Source organism: Xiphias gladius, chromosome 4 (genome assembly GCF_016859285.1).
Source record: "Xiphias gladius isolate SHS-SW01 ecotype Sanya breed wild chromosome 4, ASM1685928v1, whole genome shotgun sequence".
Lineage (NCBI taxonomy): Eukaryota > Metazoa > Chordata > Actinopteri > Istiophoriformes > Xiphiidae > Xiphias > Xiphias gladius.
In genome coordinates, this window is record NC_053403.1 from 6,775,983 (window position 1) to 6,790,845 (window position 14,863).

The following is a 14,863-nucleotide window of genomic DNA, read 5'->3' on the forward strand; positions in this document are numbered from 1 at the left end:
TCTCGGCCTTGGTCTCAGATGTCTCTGTCAGGAGTTTAAATGTCGCTACCACCAGTCAAATCAGGTCGACTGGCCACTCTAAATTAACTGTAGGTGATAAGTGTCTGTTTATAGCCCTAATAATCGAAATTTCCACTGAGACAATGAGACATTTCTTGCAAGTAGAGAGTGTGTGTTTGTACCATTAATCCAAACTATAAACTGAATAAAAACAAAACTTCCAGAAAACTAGCAGAAATGTATTAGAACCTTCTAATGAAAAATCATGTACGTGTGCGTATGAGTTTTGACACACACTCAATTGATTTGAAAGTGAACTGACTCCATTACCGCTGTAAGCCTGTTCCACATTTGTGGCGTTTATCCATCCCACAATACCAAAATCCAAATCGAAACTGCTGTTACAGAGATGGCTTGGTTGTCACTGCTTATGGTATCTTTTCTTTTTTCCTTTGCTGATAGAGGTTGAAACGGGTAAGTAGAATTTTCTTCATTCGCCACAGCGATGAAAACAATCTCATCTTCATTCTTTGTTGCTCATCTGTTTCCTCACATTTCCTCAGGCATTTTGCAACCATACCTCAGTTTTTCTTGTTTTTTCACAAGAATGGACAGACTGTTTAATGAGTGTGGAACTGTACTGTTTGTGTTTGTTGGTTTGTTTGACTGTGTATGATTTTTTTTTCGTTTTGTTTTGTTTCCCTCCCTCCTTCTTTTTCTGTTTTATGCTTGCACTTGGAATGGAGGTCCGAAGTAAAAGATACTTGATCCATTCAGTTCCCTGCAGTTTACCTGACCGGGTCCAGAGGTCAAGGATGCTAGGACATGATAATAATCTGTTACCTGATTATTTTCCCGGCAGGCAGGTCAGGGGGGCGGACACCGGACCCTTCTCTATGGTCATGCCATCCTCCTTCGCCACTCCTTCAGTGGCATGGTGAGTATCACCGATTCAATTTGATGCAATTTACAGTAAAGAAAAGCTTAGTGAATTATGCCGACACAGGAAACAAATGTATACAGTATATGATTTATTTTTTGGTCAGTTAATGAAATGGTAAATGTATAAAATGTCAGAATACAGTGACTTCTTAAGTTCCCAGAAACCAATGTGAAGTCTAGAAATCACTTATTTTGTCTGAGCAACAGTTGAAAAGTCAAAGAGATTGAATTTTATACGCAACCGAAAAAAAGCTTGCAATTTTCACATTTGAGAAGTGGGAACCAATCAATGTTCGGTATTTTTACTTGATAGATAATTCATTTTCTTAGTTGACTAATCAGTCAACTAATTGTTTTAGCATTAAATGCAGTAAGTACTTCTACCCTAAGCCCCAAACTGTATATTTTTTGATTCATAAATGAATAAATAATTTAAGTCATATTTTCGGTACATTATTGAACAAGAGCTGATTTCCACTCGCAGCTTGTTGTAGTGTTTCCTTCGACTTAACGTTAGTTTATTTTTCACTCACCAGTACTTGACCTGTTTGAAGACATCAAGGTCTCTGACAGACAAGCTGTCATTCGATGTCGGACTACAGGAAGATTCAATAGGTACAGTATCACCAACAGGCACTTTAAAGCGTTCACTTGGCTTTTTGCAGTTTTTAATTGAATACAGTCTTACTGAATAGTCATTTCAGGTCAAGTCTAACCTTGAGATGGAATCAATACCCATTGGAGAAATACTGAAACCGCATGTTTGCTGTGTGTGTACAGTAATGCTACATTTGATGTTTAACTGCAGAAAGGCCTCAGGGCATTTATCCAGTGGAAATAATACTTCAATTATTCCATCAGTCTTTCTCAGAAGATGGATATGTATATGCTTTTTCCCTGCTCAGACTAGATGGTCAATTTAACAACAGAGGGGAGTCAGGACTATCTAAAATGGCACATATATGACTGTGTTGGATGATAGATGTGCTCAAATGCTATTTTCTGCTTCGTCAGCAATTAATGAATACGTATTTGTGTGTTTGTGTCAATAGGAGAAGCCTGTTGGTGGACCATCCACCCTGCGTCCAAGCAGAGATCCGAGGGAGAGAAAGTCCGCATCGGAGACGACCTGATTCTTGTCAGTGTGTCATCGGAGAGATACCTGGTAGGTGAGAAGAAAATGAGTGTTGTAGCGGCAGGTTACTAACTAGGTCAACAAATACACCCACAATAGGTAGGAGAGGAGAAGACAACCCACTGTCAATCATAAAGCTGAAGCACTCAAAGGTAAGAGATGAAAAAGCATATGTGGAATTGGTAATTATTACATGGATAAATACTATATCCAAAAATATAAAAAAAGAAAGAAAAAAAAACACATGCAAAGTAATGAAACTTTAAAAAGACTACAGAATAAAGTAGCTAACATTGTTTATTTCCAATATAAAATGACTAATTACCAGCAAAATTATATTTATTTTTCTTTATATATTAAATCATAAACACATTACATGCATCTTTAGCTTGTTATGTTTGTGTGAAAACTGTTATAAACAGAGAATCGTCTGTATTAAACTCACCATCACACAACAGAAAGTAGATGCAAATTTAAAAGATGATGGGTTAATTGCAGCTCAAACCATTCTCATTAAATCAGCAGGCTTCAATTTAGTTTCTCACTTCCAGATAAGAGGTTTTTCTCACATGAATATGCACTGTTTTTCAGATAGTCCTGGTACATCATATACAGTCTTTTTGATGCTCACTGTATCATCTCTCATTTTCCTTTGTCTGGTTTTTCTTGTCAGATCTCACTTAAATCTGATTTGCTTGGCTATTGTTTTTGGGGCTGCCAAAACCTTTCATGTCAGAACAAAATTGTCCACCTCTAAACTTGGAAGAGAATTGTACAATGCACTACCTGCAAAAAGGGAGGGTTTTTTTTTGGTTTTTTTTGTTTTTTTCTTGGAGATTATTTGCTGCACATAGCTAGAGTTATCTGCTTTGGAGCACCGTCCGTCCCAAAAGGCACGTAGGAAAGTTTCAGAGCTGTCGGATAATTCTGATCTCTGTCTCACTCTACCCAACTTCAGAGTGACATGGCAATTCAAGGGGAAAACTTTAAAACTTTACACTGCTATCTGTAATGGAAATCTGATTACCTGTAAGGCCCTGTGCAGTTTCCTTTTTAAATATTTATTTTTAGGGAAGGCATCCATCTGACTGATGAGCTTAGAGTTAATGCTGCCTCCCTTATGCAGAGCGATACACCCAACCTTAATTAACTTACTCGGTAAAGAGAGAGGAGAGGGGGATTTGAAGGGGGAGGGGGAGAGGAAGAGGCAGAGAGAGAAACGGCAAAAGGGAGGGGCAGAGACGTGCCAGGCATAGGAGAATGAGCAGCGCTGGCTTCTAGTGGCTGCTCTGGCCCTTCAGGGAGGGGAATGTGCAATTAAAACAAAACTTGCAAAGAGCCAGACTTTCATTTCTTCCGATGGGAAATCCTCACCTGATTTGGCGTGACAGAAACTCAGCTTTTGAAGACCGAGACACATCAGAAATTCAGGCAAAAGTAATCATTGCTCCATTACTGTGAACAATCAGAGTTTGTGATGCAGTCTTTTTAGGTTGTAGGCATTTGTTGCTTTGTCTCTTTGTATCCAGTTAGGTTGAATTGTGTCAGCAGTTTCCCTTTGCTCTGCATCTAGTGTTCAACCTTGGTTGACAAATAATCTGTCAACGTGTAAGGAATGTTGCACTGTAATATATGGTATACTGTGCATTTTTGAAACACCAAGACAGAATAAAACACGGATGGTTGTAGTTGTATGACATTTAAATACTGTATATTTTCCAATCAGCATATTAGCTTTTGTGAGGATGTAGCTGAAGGCCAGGACCATTTCGAGCTCCGACTTGCCTCTGAATCCTGCGTGTAGGGAAATGGGAGCCGCTTCAAGTGTTTCTGCTGGAAGGAATTATTGTAGAGTGTAATCTGGACATTGCTGCATAGAAAAACACTGATGCAGCAGTGTGTTTTAGCTCACAGTGTTGTTGCTCCAGAGGAGACAACAAAGTTGTTTTAATCTCTTTTCAAATCCCAACACTGGGATATCTCCTTCCTCTGTGCAGACTTACTGAATCTCAGTGTTTGTCTATGCTTCTCTCTTGCTAACACAACTACTTTACTGGCAGCCTCCACTCTTCTGTCCAAAGCCCTGTGTAACCCGTTTCTCTCTTGCAGCACCTCTCTATCTCCAATGGCAACATCCATGTGGATGCCTCCTTCATGCAAACTCTGTGGAACGTCCAGCCTACCTGCTCCTCAAGCAACAAGGCTGTAGGCAAGTTCATGACAACGGCAGTGACTGCAGCAACCACAAACACAACTGTCTGTAATCCTGTTTTTTTACATTTAAATACCTTTTTTTTTAACTTTATTTATTTTTTTTTTTATTTTTTATTGTTTTCACATAATATGGCTGTCTTATGTCTAATTATCTTCTGGACATGTAAGTGATAAGGAAAAAGCCATCTAACTTAAACCTGAGAATTCACATTATGTTATTTGCAGAGACAAACAACCAAAGATCAAAAACCTACACTTACATAAATCATTCAAGCAACTTTGCCAGATATTTTTAAGTTGTAGTCTTTAAATTACATGTTTCCATTTCATTTTTTTTCACTGCAAGGTTAGTCTCTGGAAGAGAGAGAGACCAAACAACCGTGATAGAGATTTTCTGCATCATCAAAGAGGAAAATTAATATCTTGTAACCCTATTTTGTTTTTGTCCTATTAGGATATTTGATTGGTGGACATGTGTTGCGTCTTTGTCACGGGCATGATGAGAGCTTGACCATCCCTGGAGCAGACAAGACTGAGGAGGAGCAGAGGTTGGTGGATAATAACTGTAGCTCAGTATTTTAAGTACATTTAGCTAAGTTGTCTTATGACCAGGGAGCCAGTGTTTAAAATCTCTGAAACTAACAATTAAGTAAGTAGTTTTGGGGATGACAAATGAGAAACACTGTCCTTTTCTTCCGCAGTTACTTGGGGCCAAAGTGCCGGTCAGGTTCTGATTAGGTACTTACAGTGAAACTGCATAGTGACCCTTAATGTCCACTCAAACTTAAGTGTTGTTTACTGGACAAATTTTGGGCAAGAATTTAGCGTGGTAATTAGACAAGTCATCCTTAAACCAGATGCACTGAAGTGTTTTTCAGCCCTTACCATCTTACAGGTGTGGTTTTGCAGTTGACCTCTGACTTCCCTGTCTGGATATTTTTTTTCTTCCAGAATTTGTAACACAGAAAATAAGCCTTTTTGTCAGACAGTTAAATAATATTATTATTTGTTTCTTAACGAATTAAGAAACTAGTCTTACAGAATAGCATTAGTACAATTCTGCAAGACTTCAACCATCCATGGAAGGATTTCTTTTCCACAAGCTTGAGCAGTGAGATTTAATCAACATTATTGGCATTCCCTGTGCCGGAGCTGTAGCAGTAGCAGGGACTCAAGTTATTTCATTCCCACTGTGACGTGATGGACTCAGAAATAGAAGAAACCCCCCTCCTCTGTCTTTTTGCTCCCAGGACAGTCAACTATGAGGCGGGTAAGGGAGCGTCTAAGGCCCGCTCACTGTGGAGACTGGAGCCTCTCAGGATCAGGTGAGATCAGACTCGGAATACACACATACGGATACTGAATAACGTCAGGAAAAGAAAAAGTCAGGAAAGAAAATACCATCAAACCCTGACATTGATTTCTCTCAGAAATACACGAAGGAGTTGTCTTATTTGCGTGGGATGTCTTCATGTAGAACAAAAGAATTGGTTGTTTATGTACGAATGTCTCAGCAACTGTACTGTGGGTTTTGTACAAACCTCACCTCCCTCTGCTCTGAACTGTCACTATCAATTAGTTGGCAGAGTCATCCACAAAGTGAGGTTCTGTTTACCATCCCTTTCAATCTACTTCTACCTCTGTGTCTATCACCCTCCCTTTCCTTCCTCTCTTTCCTTTCTTTAACCAGCCACCCACGCAATCTCCCCCCAGTCACATCGTTGTCAGCTCTCACTGGGGCTGCCTGTCAGTCTGTACACTTTGAAATGGCGCACGTGCGTCTACTGAGGCACACGTTCTCCCATTTCAGCTTAGGGAGGAATTTTGAACAGTGTTTTCCACACTGTGTCATCCATGTAGAGAAAGTTAAGGTTCACAAAGAACTTAGATTACGCACTTATATATTTCTCAGTTGACGTACTCATCCCTCTTACAGATATGTTTGAGAAACATTTTGAAAATGTTCTAATTGGGTGATGTAATCTGAAGATTGAAACAGTGCAGTTTATGTTACTTCAAATAGAAAACAATGAATTCTGGTGGCATGTAAATAAACTTGTATCAGTGACTTAATTTTTCTTTCAATCTCAAAGTCAGCATTCATGATTTTGTCAGCTAGCTTAGATGAATAATTAGGTTTGCAAGAGAATATGTTATTTGGCTCTACCCATTTATTGAACTAATCATCCTTTAGAATATAGGTGGGTATTTTTTAATATTTTAAAAATAAATATAACAACTAATTTTTGGTACCTAAACAGTACTTTTTTGATATCTTACTGGGAGAACTATAAACATTTTTTACCAAATCCTTTTTTTCTAATCTAACAAAATAAGCCAAAGTTCTCAAATACTGAATGTTGCTCAATGTAAGCAGCCACAGAAGAATGTGCCTTATTAGTTTAAAACCAACAACATTTTAATTTAAATTAGGAATTTAGGATTAAGACATAAGTAAACAAGACTTCAATCTGACAAGACCTTTGATGCCAGCTTTCAGTACGTGAGCGTTTTTGATATTCTGTGCTACAAACACATTTCAGTCAGTACCAAAAAAGTATTGGGGTTTAAATACCAGGCCTTACTCCAGAGCAGCTCTGCCTCATATTGACACTGAATATGCATATTGACATTATCTGCTAGAAAGCTTAATTAAAAAGTCATTAGAGTCTGATGACTCTTATTATGATTATTAATAAAATCAGTTAAGTAAGGTTTCCAATGTTGAAGAACATAGACGACCCAGTGTTGTATCTAAAGTGTTTGACACCAGTTCTCTTTGTTCAGCTGGAGCGGTAGCCACATCCGGTGGGGCCAGGCCTTCAGACTACGTCACCTCTCTACTGGCCATTACCTGGCCCTGACTGAGGACCGTGGACTGGTCCTGCAGGACAGGGAGAAGTCTGACACCACGGCCACTGCCTTCTGCTTCAGGGCCTCCAAAGTCAGTGCTCCCTATCCCTGTGCAAACGTCATTTAATTATTCTATTTTTAAAACCAGCTCTGATGTGCACTTTGAGCAAGGTAGTTAAACCATCTGTGAGCTGCCCTGGGTGTAATTTAAATAAATTGTATTAGTCAACTTATCTATTTAAAAGAGGACTCAAAATATCCTCCCCTGACTACTTCATCAAAGACTCCTGAGATGGGTCTGTAAGATGGCCACAATTAATTGACCTTTTCACAGCTGCTGAGTAGACAGCACTGTAGATGCTGGGGCAAACATACATGTTGTCCACTGGCCTTATTGCAGCTGGCTTGATTACAGCCATTTTCAATTAGGAGGCCAAGGGATATTTCCCAACACCACTACAGTATTAAGATTCAGTGTAATGCATTGGGGGATTTTCAGGATACCTACTCCGTGTTCTTTGATTTGCCTTTGATTTTGCTTCTTTCCCCCAATTACCCATCCTTTTTATCCCACGCTTTGTTTTGAACTCTTCTCACTCTGATGGCACTTCAGTTCTTCTGCCAAGAAAGGAAAACGTGGTTTACTTGAAATTTGAACAGAAAATAGATATTTTACTGATGCTCAGATGTTGTTTACATGTAAATTGTGCAGTTTCAACGTAGGTTACACAAGATCATGTTTAACAATTTGATTTCTTGCTGTTTCATTGTGATCCCATGACTATGCAGTTATTTCCTTTTTTTTACCTTTTTTACCTGTCTTATCAAGATTAGACCTAGATAGGTCCCAATACGATAGGCTAATGCTTTTATGTGTACATTTTTGTGTTAAACCACCCTCACATCGATAGCTGATTACCTGGATGTACTGTTTGTTGCATAAGTAATCCTATATCATTGCCCTGTCCTGGAATGGCCACATATACAGCAAAATGCCATGAGTGACCTTCACAGAGCACCATTGTGTCCCTACAGATATTCTTTTATCTGCAATAGGTACAGTATAAAATCATCCTGGGTGCTGTCCGCTTCTGAGGCTTTGATTTTTCCAACCCATCCCATGCATGACAACAAAGTGTAATTGCCCTCAGTAAACACTATCCCTGTAGGACCCACAAGCTTTTTAGGATTACTGGGAGGTTCACGTTTCTTTGGAAAATAAATATACTGGAGTGGATAGAAACCCTCTCCTTCCACCCACTGTACGCGCAACCCAGTGCCAGTCTGTTCCTGTATCTAAAAAGGTCAGTGCTTTGCCATGTTGAACATTGGCATTAATATGTTCCCCGCTACTTGCTGTCGACTGCAATCAGCTGCATCGCTCCATCTCTGCTGAGCCAGAAATGTAGCAGAGCTAATGAGGCCAGCAGCAACCTCCCGGCAGGCCAATAAATGCACTCTCCTCAACCTGCCTCTCCGATTACCATCTAATCACAACATATCTTCATTTGTCATATTTTCATGTGTGTGTATGTGTTTCCTTTCTCAGTGTGTGCATTTGCTAATGTGGGTATGTGCCTCTCAATGTGACCACTGTAGGAAAAGGTTGACTCGGGCCCAAAGAGGGACATTGAGGGCATGGGAGTGCCAGAGATCAAGTATGGAGACTCTGTCTGCTTTATCATGCATGTGGCGACAGGACTGTGGCTGTCCTATCAGGCACCTGACGCCAAATCGTCTCGCCTAGGAACCCTGAAAAGACGGGTAAGAGATGAAAGTTTTCTTTTGAAACTCACATTTTATTGACATTTACTCACAAATTATACAGAATCATTCCAGAAGTCACTAATAATGAATTGTTTTGGAACTTACATTTACTGAATTACTCCCATACACATCAAAAAGACTTTCCATCCAGCCATCATATGCAATATCTTTTTAAATGGAAGACAGTTGATGAAAGATTTATATGCCTTTGTAGTTCCTGAGACTAAAGTTTATTTGTTGTGTCATTCACACACAAGCCCAGCCCACTTGGACTTATAAGACACCAAAAAATACTGTTGCAGTGGTGAGACATTTGTCAGACATGAACACAATGTCTTACATTACATTGCTGTACAATTAAAATCATCCAAACAAAATAGTCCCTTACTAAAACACAGCACTAGCTTCTTATTATCATTCATCTACAGGCATCACTGGAAATTAAGGACATCTTACTAAAAAGAATAGCCCTTAAATCATACTATAATGAGCAATAAGACCTGATAATAAAACACTAAGATCTTTGACTTTTGGATAAAATCTGCTTTACAGAAGGCTCAATACTATAGTTGTTTTTAATCATTTAGGTTTGTACCATAACATACAGAAACAGTCTTTCTTTGTACATTAGGAACAATTTGCACTGAGCATCATGAATGTTACACTGTAGTCTGTACGGAAAAATAAAAAAATGAATCAATCATCCAAATTCACTCATGAAAGCAGATAAGTGTAGTGGTAGTTCTTGTGTTTTTTTTTTTCTCAGATAGTTCATTGTGTTGTAGTTTATAGGTCACCTAAGAACTACAGGCTAATACATATAGTTCCCTTTTTTATTTACTATGAAAAAACCTGCTGTTATATACAAGCACTTTATATAGAGTATGAATAAACAACGGAAGAACCAAGGGTTGGACAGTAGTTCCAGATAATTGTTAATTAACTTTCAGCGTTATTGCATTATGATGATATCTGAATATCTGCTGATGTACTGTCTAACTTAATAATTTCAAGCAAATTGAATCAGCAACTGACAAAGTTAAAGATTTACATCAGACAAAATAATCAAACTTCCAATAGACATTATCTCTCATTATTTTTGCTGTGATTTTGCATGCATTTGCCATATTGTGATGTATAGCACATTAATATTGTAAAAATACTGTAAATATAAATATATATAAATATTGCAACCCTGGTTTCTCTCCCATTATTTACAATTAGTTGTGATCTTCAGGCCGTAATAGCCTTTTACGAACATGCTGCAGGTTAGTCAGACTAAAAGTGCCCGTTGTATATTTATGAATCAATCATTGTACTGTTGCATATTGATACAAATAAGAATGTATATAGTAATTGGCATCTGTGTACCTATGTGTTTACTGTAAGATCCCAAATTTTATGCTATTACTCGTCTGTAACACCTTTTGAAGCCTTTATGCTCAGTAGTTAATCACACCCAGTCAAAGCAGTGGGTTATAAGGCAATTTAAACACCTACCCACCCAGGCAAATATTTCTCTCTCTCTCTACTCAAAAACATTGTTTACCCTGGACATTCTTGACGCAGCTCCTCCTCTGCTGACACCCACCCATCCTGCACACATGATGTAGCAACACATTTAAATGTGATAATGAGCCATGTGGACGGTGACAGTTTTGGGTGAGACGGGGGGAATAGGGCAGCGCGTGAACGCCGCTCATCACTGGGCACGCCTCCAGGGACATTGAATGCCGCCTTGTGCTGGTGCCAAGCAGTGCCTGCAGCCTTGGCAACATGCCAGAGCACCTTACATGTTGGAGGTGATGCTCAGTCTACACTTAAACCCCCCCCCCTTCTTGATTTTGCTGTCTGATTACAGTGAGTCAGATTTCACTGTATTGTGGTGGTGTAGACACCAAACTACAGGAGACTCACTCCACACACTTACCCATTATTTGCTGAAAAGGCTTCTCTTATACATGTAGCTCTTGCATATTATCTGCTAAAACATTATATTATTGTGATCAGGAAGAAATTATGAGAGCACGATGTTTTTATGCAGCTGTCATCGCTGGCAGCAGTAGTTGCTGTAAAAATGTGTACAAAGTTTGTTATCCACCTATGTGTAGCAGAGATATCTCCAGATATTATAGAGATCAAATGTGACAAGTCTTATTGGACAAATTGACATTTATTGACGCTTGGCTGTATTGTTGCTTTATAAAATTGACTCTGTTGTTGTTGGAGTATGTGGTTTCCTCTGTAATAGTAAAATATGTATTTCTGTTTCCTGGTCTAGGCCTGCCTACATTTGGAGGGCCACATGGACGACGGGCTGACCCTGCAACGCTGTCAGCATGAGGAGTCTCGGGCCGCACGCATCATCCGCAACACCACGTTGCTCTTCACCAACTTCATCAAGTAATAATGGGGTGGCAAAACACTTTAAATAGATCAAGCAAGAATTACCATTGTTCAAGTTTTACAGCTTCTGCTTCTTGATTATCCCTGTCCTTCCCTCCAGGGCTTTGGACAGCATTGCGGAGGGTGAGTCCATGGCGGTGGCTGGGTACGTTGAAGAGGTGCTGCAGACGCTGAACGATCTGATCGAGTACTTCAAACAGCCTGACTCAGAGCTGGAGCACGAGGAGAAACAGTGTCTTCTCCGTTCGCTCATCAAACGTCAAGACCTCTTCAAAGAGGAGGTGAGATTGGAGGCATCAAGCTCATGTTGATTTTGAAGTTGCCATGGGAGCATAATTTAAATCCTTGATGAACCAAAAGATACTTGTTGTACCCACCGGAGCAGCTTCAATTTAGATATATCAATACCAGTACTCTATATAGCCTTAGTTTAGAATGCTTTTTTTTGGGGGGGGGTGACATGCGCCGAATAGGAGTTTTTATTTACAATGTGACTCTTCCCTGGCTAAATTTAAAAAATGTATGTCTTTTCTCTAGTTTTTTTTGTGCATTTATGGCTCCATTGACGTGCAAGAACATTTGTCCTTCTGGTAACGAAGGTGTTTGTGGTGACCAGAGAGTATAAATAATGAAATAAACTTGGAGCCTGTTTTACAATTCAATCCCTTTCCTACATTACCTCCACTGGATTGTGTTATTTGTTTCCGATTTCTTTAAATACAATCGGTTACTAAGTTACGTGCCCTCCAAAAGTTATTTTCAATTTTTTTTTTTTTTTTTTTTTTAACTTCAACCAATTGAGTTTATAAAAAGCATTTTACATCTTGTTATAAAAGGAATATGTTTCTGGTGTCATAAGCTGAATCTCAAGTTATTCATGTCCATATTTCCTCAGGGTATGCTGGCCCTCTTGTCCAAATGCATCGACCGAATGAACCTGTACAACAGTGCTGCCCACTTTGGAGAGATGGCTGGGGAGGAAGCGGGCGCTGCCTGGAAGGACATTCTCAACCTCCTCTATGAGCTGCTGGGTAAGCGGGCCAGAGCAATGGATCACATGAAATATCCACATCTTCTGTCAGTGCTGTCAGCTGTTGACCCTGGGTAGACATGCAGTATTAATCTTCCCTCAGTGTCTTCACTGAATCCTCCTCCTCTCCTTTACACTTCTTGTCTCCCCTTTTTTCCTCTCCTCGTTCGTTCCTTTCTCCCCCGTAGACTCCCTCCACTCTTGTTGTTTTCTGTATGCCACATCTGGAGTTCACAGCTGGTGACAGCCTTTACATGACATTTATTTATTACTACTTGTGACATGGGAGTGGAGAGGGAAGCAGAGACAGAATGCCTCTTGTATTCTTCTTGTATAATCTGCCCTGCCTTCCGTCTGGGTCACAACCTTCTCTGGAAGCAGTGTGGACACATTACAAAGCATTCGGCTGAATATTTGAAGAAAAGATGGCGTAATTAACAAAATGCCAGCCATCGCAGGTGCTGGCATTATCCCATTCTCTCAGGGCCTGTGTTGAGTCATGAATACTAAAGCTTTGACCCTGAAAAGTTTTATTTTGGACAAGTTTTTCTTAGGTAGTTTGTTTTGTTGTCATTGGAGCTTTCCCATCAACAGCTTCCCCTCGGCTCACCTTGACTGCCCTTATATTCATCACCTTCCCAGCATGTACTCCCACATGCACACACATTACACACATTACACACATTATACACACACACACGGACACACGCTCAAAACCCACAAATACACTCCTCGGAGTACATTCTAGCCTTCCCCACTGAGGGGTCACCCACAAGAATGCAAAAGCAGGCTGGTGAAGCGGGTTTTGCATGATGAATTTCGCAGCGGCCTTGTTTTGCCCGACCTCCTCTGCCCTCCATAATAACTCCGCTGATCTGTTTTAAAGTAAAACATAGTTATTTAGTGTAAGCTAACTCTGCAGGTGGTCAGCTTACCTATTTAATGATAATGTCCATGTAATAAGGACATGGACATCAAATTCATCAATCATAATAAATCATTGGTTTTGGTGCTCCAGGCCCAAATTTACCTCTTTCCAAACCACTGCAAATGAATGAGTGCTGAATTTAAATTTTTTTAAAATTAAATCTGGTTACATCAGCTTTTTGAAAATTGTGATTTTTTTTTTATTTTTATTTTTACTTTATTTTTTTAAATGTGTAAAATTTTTAAATTTACATGGAATTAGGTAATTTAGGAGCATTGCATAATGCATTATAAGAGTTAAGTTTCAAAATTCATATTTGACCTTCAAAACAGTCTCACAATAAAAGTCTCAAGTCTATTTCACCTCTGACAACACTCCTGGGGTTGATTAGATGTGTGCTTTTTTGCACACTTCTAATCTTTAGTTGTTTTTTTTGTTTGTTTTTTCTGACGCACACCTGTCCATCATCTCAGTAAGGTGAGAAGTTTAACCACAGTGGGTCAGATAAAAAAAAAGATTTGTGAAGATACTAGTATGTATTATTATACATTGTGTAGCTGTGTATAAGCAATTGCAGATTGGGCTTCTTTAAATTTATATAATTTATTCTAGGTTAACGTGAAAAAGTGCATGATTTGATCATAGGACCGGCACAACGTTTTTTTTTAATGAGATGGGTTTGTTGATCCTGGATTCAAAGCGCAAACTCTTTCACAATTGGTTGTCTTCATTAATATGTTGCAAGAGTTCTTATTATTAAGAGCTCAGCCTTCTATAACCGTATTGAACCATAATTTGAAATCTGTAGTCAAAGTAGCCTCAGGTTCTTCCCTCTGTCTCGGACTTTTAATTTCACATTCACATCATTCACAGTGAACACCCTTGCCCTGGCCTTGTGGTGTGGCTCTGCTCATGTGTTTGTATTGAAAGTAAGCTTCCATGAAAAGGCAGAATTAAAGACACCCATCAGTATTCCTTTGGCACAAAGTGCAGTAAAATAGTTTCACAGGCATTATCTGTCTAGTGTCCCTGAATTGTAATGGTGAAAAATTTGATAGTAAAGTAATAAGGAGACTTCTTAATATCACCACGGTGACAGAGAAAGGGCACATGGGGAACACACCTCAACTTTTTGCACATAATAGAGCTCCTGACTTCACTGTGACTTCAAAGTCTTTCACATGTATTTTCTATCAGAAGGACTTCATTATAGCTGGTGTCAGGTGGTTTCAGGGATTTAATGAATTTTAATGGCTACCTGTGGACTGACGATGTCAGGCAACGACTTTATGTTCACAGTAAGATGGTGGACTATTTTTCATTAAGTTAAACTCTCTGCAGCATCCATTCATCTATTAATCGGCAGTCTGGATCTAATTTTACACTTCTAACCATATCATTCACGTCTTTGCTAAACCTTGTGGGTATTTGCATTAAACCTCGTAAAAACTTTGTCCTTTGTTCAGCCTCACTGATTCGTGGGAACAGGAACAACTGCACCCAGTTTTCCCGCAACTTGGACTGGCTGGTCAGCAAACTGGAGAGACTGGAATCTTCCTCAGGTATCATGGGAAACAGTTTTTGTTTT

General features: G+C 39.3%; 1 protein-coding gene across 1 annotated transcript in view; it reads left to right on the forward strand.

The window, feature by feature from the left end:
* The window catches only part of ryr3 (ryanodine receptor 3), a 117,721-nt gene that overhangs the window by 28,306 nt on the left and 74,552 nt on the right, over nt 1-14,863 (forward strand). The window contains exons 5-16 of the mRNA XM_040125358.1: nt 863-937; nt 1,479-1,557; nt 1,995-2,107; nt 4,187-4,286; nt 4,746-4,839; nt 5,542-5,616; nt 7,079-7,235; nt 8,744-8,908; nt 11,193-11,314; nt 11,418-11,598; nt 12,213-12,348; nt 14,742-14,837. Coding sequence (XP_039981292.1) covers nt 863-937; nt 1,479-1,557; nt 1,995-2,107; nt 4,187-4,286; nt 4,746-4,839; nt 5,542-5,616; nt 7,079-7,235; nt 8,744-8,908; nt 11,193-11,314; nt 11,418-11,598; nt 12,213-12,348; nt 14,742-14,837 — 1,393 coding nt within the window. The remainder of the gene's footprint in view (nt 1-862; nt 938-1,478; nt 1,558-1,994; nt 2,108-4,186; nt 4,287-4,745; nt 4,840-5,541; nt 5,617-7,078; nt 7,236-8,743; nt 8,909-11,192; nt 11,315-11,417; nt 11,599-12,212; nt 12,349-14,741; nt 14,838-14,863) is intronic.